This window comes from Metarhizium robertsii (assembly GCF_000187425.2).
Source record: "Metarhizium robertsii ARSEF 23 chromosome Unknown MAA_Scf_31, whole genome shotgun sequence".
Classification (NCBI taxonomy): Eukaryota; Fungi; Ascomycota; class Sordariomycetes; order Hypocreales; family Clavicipitaceae; genus Metarhizium; species Metarhizium robertsii.
In genome coordinates, this window is record NW_011942173.1 from 17179 (window position 1) to 18923 (window position 1745).

The 1745-nt window shown below is 48.2% G+C and overlaps 1 protein-coding gene across 1 annotated transcript in view; it reads left to right on the forward strand.

Annotated features, from left to right (window-relative positions):
* MAA_10344 (DEAD-like helicase) overlaps nucleotides 1-1192 on the forward strand; it is a gene marked incomplete at both ends in the record, with an annotated part of 3305 nt that extends 2113 nt beyond the window's left edge. The window contains 3 exons of the mRNA XM_007828342.2: nucleotides 26-639; nucleotides 699-1029; nucleotides 1127-1192. Coding sequence (XP_007826533.2) covers nucleotides 26-639; nucleotides 699-1029; nucleotides 1127-1192 — 1011 coding nt within the window. The remainder of the gene's footprint in view (nucleotides 1-25; nucleotides 640-698; nucleotides 1030-1126) is intronic.
* Between the last annotated feature and the right edge of the window lie 553 nt (nucleotides 1193-1745).

The window sequence follows — 1745 nt, forward strand, 5'->3', positions numbered from 1 at the left end:
AGATTAATGAGGTATGACTTTCCAGTACCACCTCCACCATCTACATGGAGCAACAGCTGAGAGGGTTCCCGGGTCGCCCAACACGGCTAGTCACGAATCTAATAATGCTGTCTTTCACCCCGGCTCTGAAGAGGCCGGTCTTCACACTCTAGCATTACAGGTCCTTTGTGACCTTCATTGCCACGCGGCGCTTCCAGCGATACTATTCAACTATGATCGGAGGTACTGTGAAAAAATCGTATTTTTCGTTGAAAAGAAGCTGCGGCTTGCAGAGGTTGCTTGGAAGGCATCAAACTCGGAATGGAGGAAGAAGCTTGCTGAATTTGAAAAATGGAAGAGAACAAGCTCCAAGGCCATCTCCAAAAGAAAAGAAAGGACATGGTCACATGAGGCTGGGCTTTGCAAGAGTAACAGCATCAAAGAAGCTGCAAATGCGGACATTAGTGTCTGGGAAAGCTTCGACCCTGAGGCGGCTTTGGAAATGTTCTCATTTGCGGACCGAACAAAGTTACTCGATTCAGAGTTCGAGGCTATAGTTGCATCTCTCAAAAATGCCAACTTGAAACCGGGAATTGTTGATGCTTTACGGCGGGGAATGGGAGTACATCATGCAGGAATGAATCGCGAGTATCGCCAAGTGTGAGTCAATATCCTCTCATCATTTTCCTATTTCTCACTTCTCTGACTTTGCTCTTTAGGGTTGAGATCCTTTTTAGGAAAGGCTTTCTGAGGGTTGTCGTTGCGACTGGTACCTTGGCCTTAGGTATTAACATGCCTTGCAAGAGCGTCGTATTCTTCGGCGACTCGGTGTTTCTCACGGCGTTGAATTACAATCAGGCAGCTGGCCGAGCCGGCCGTCGTGGGTTTGACTCTCTCGGAAATGTTGTTTTTGTAGGAATGAACCCGGAGAGAGTCTTTGAGATCATGTCATCCAGACTGCCCGAGCTTCACGGCCAGTTCCCCTTGTCAACGACTCTGGTTCTCCGCCTTTTGGGACTACTACATTCTACAGACAATTCTGAATACGCGGTAAGGGCCATTCGGTCCATACAATCGCAAACCCGCCTGTACCTGGGTGGCCCCTCCAATCAGATGACAATCAAACACCATTTGCGATTCTCAATAGAATATCTTCGGAGACGACATCTTCTGTCTCAATGCGGAGCTCCCCTCAATTTCGCAGGTTTGGTAGGCCACCTTTATTTCACTGAGAACGCCGTATTTGCTTTTCATTCTTTGCTTCAGGGTGGGTATTTCCACGAGCTGTGTGAAGGCATCCACCGGAAACCGCAAGAAGTGCTTCTTCAGCTCATGCTTGTTCTGGCCCATCTGTTTTGTAGAGTACCTCTTCGATCGGTGAGTGACGAAGCGACCAAGAACAGAATTCACCGATCACCGTCAGTAGTTGTGCTGCCGCCATTACCAGAGCGGGCGCAGACAATTCTCTGTGAGCACAACAACGAGACTCTCGATACGTTTCGAAACTACGTTAGCTCGTTTGTCGACCAACACCTCAAAGGGCAACAAGATAATCAGCTCCCATTTACGAAACATAAGGTCCAAGGAAATAATGGAAGAAATGCACTGATAATTATTGATACTCTCCCGCCTACAAAGCTCCGCTCGTCATTCGCTGCGCTTTCCGGGTTCAATGATGAGTTCCAATCAATTCGCGATCTGTGCACAACAGTCCGAGATGGGGTTTTTCTTGAGGAATCCGCTGTTCCGTACATCCCCATTCATCC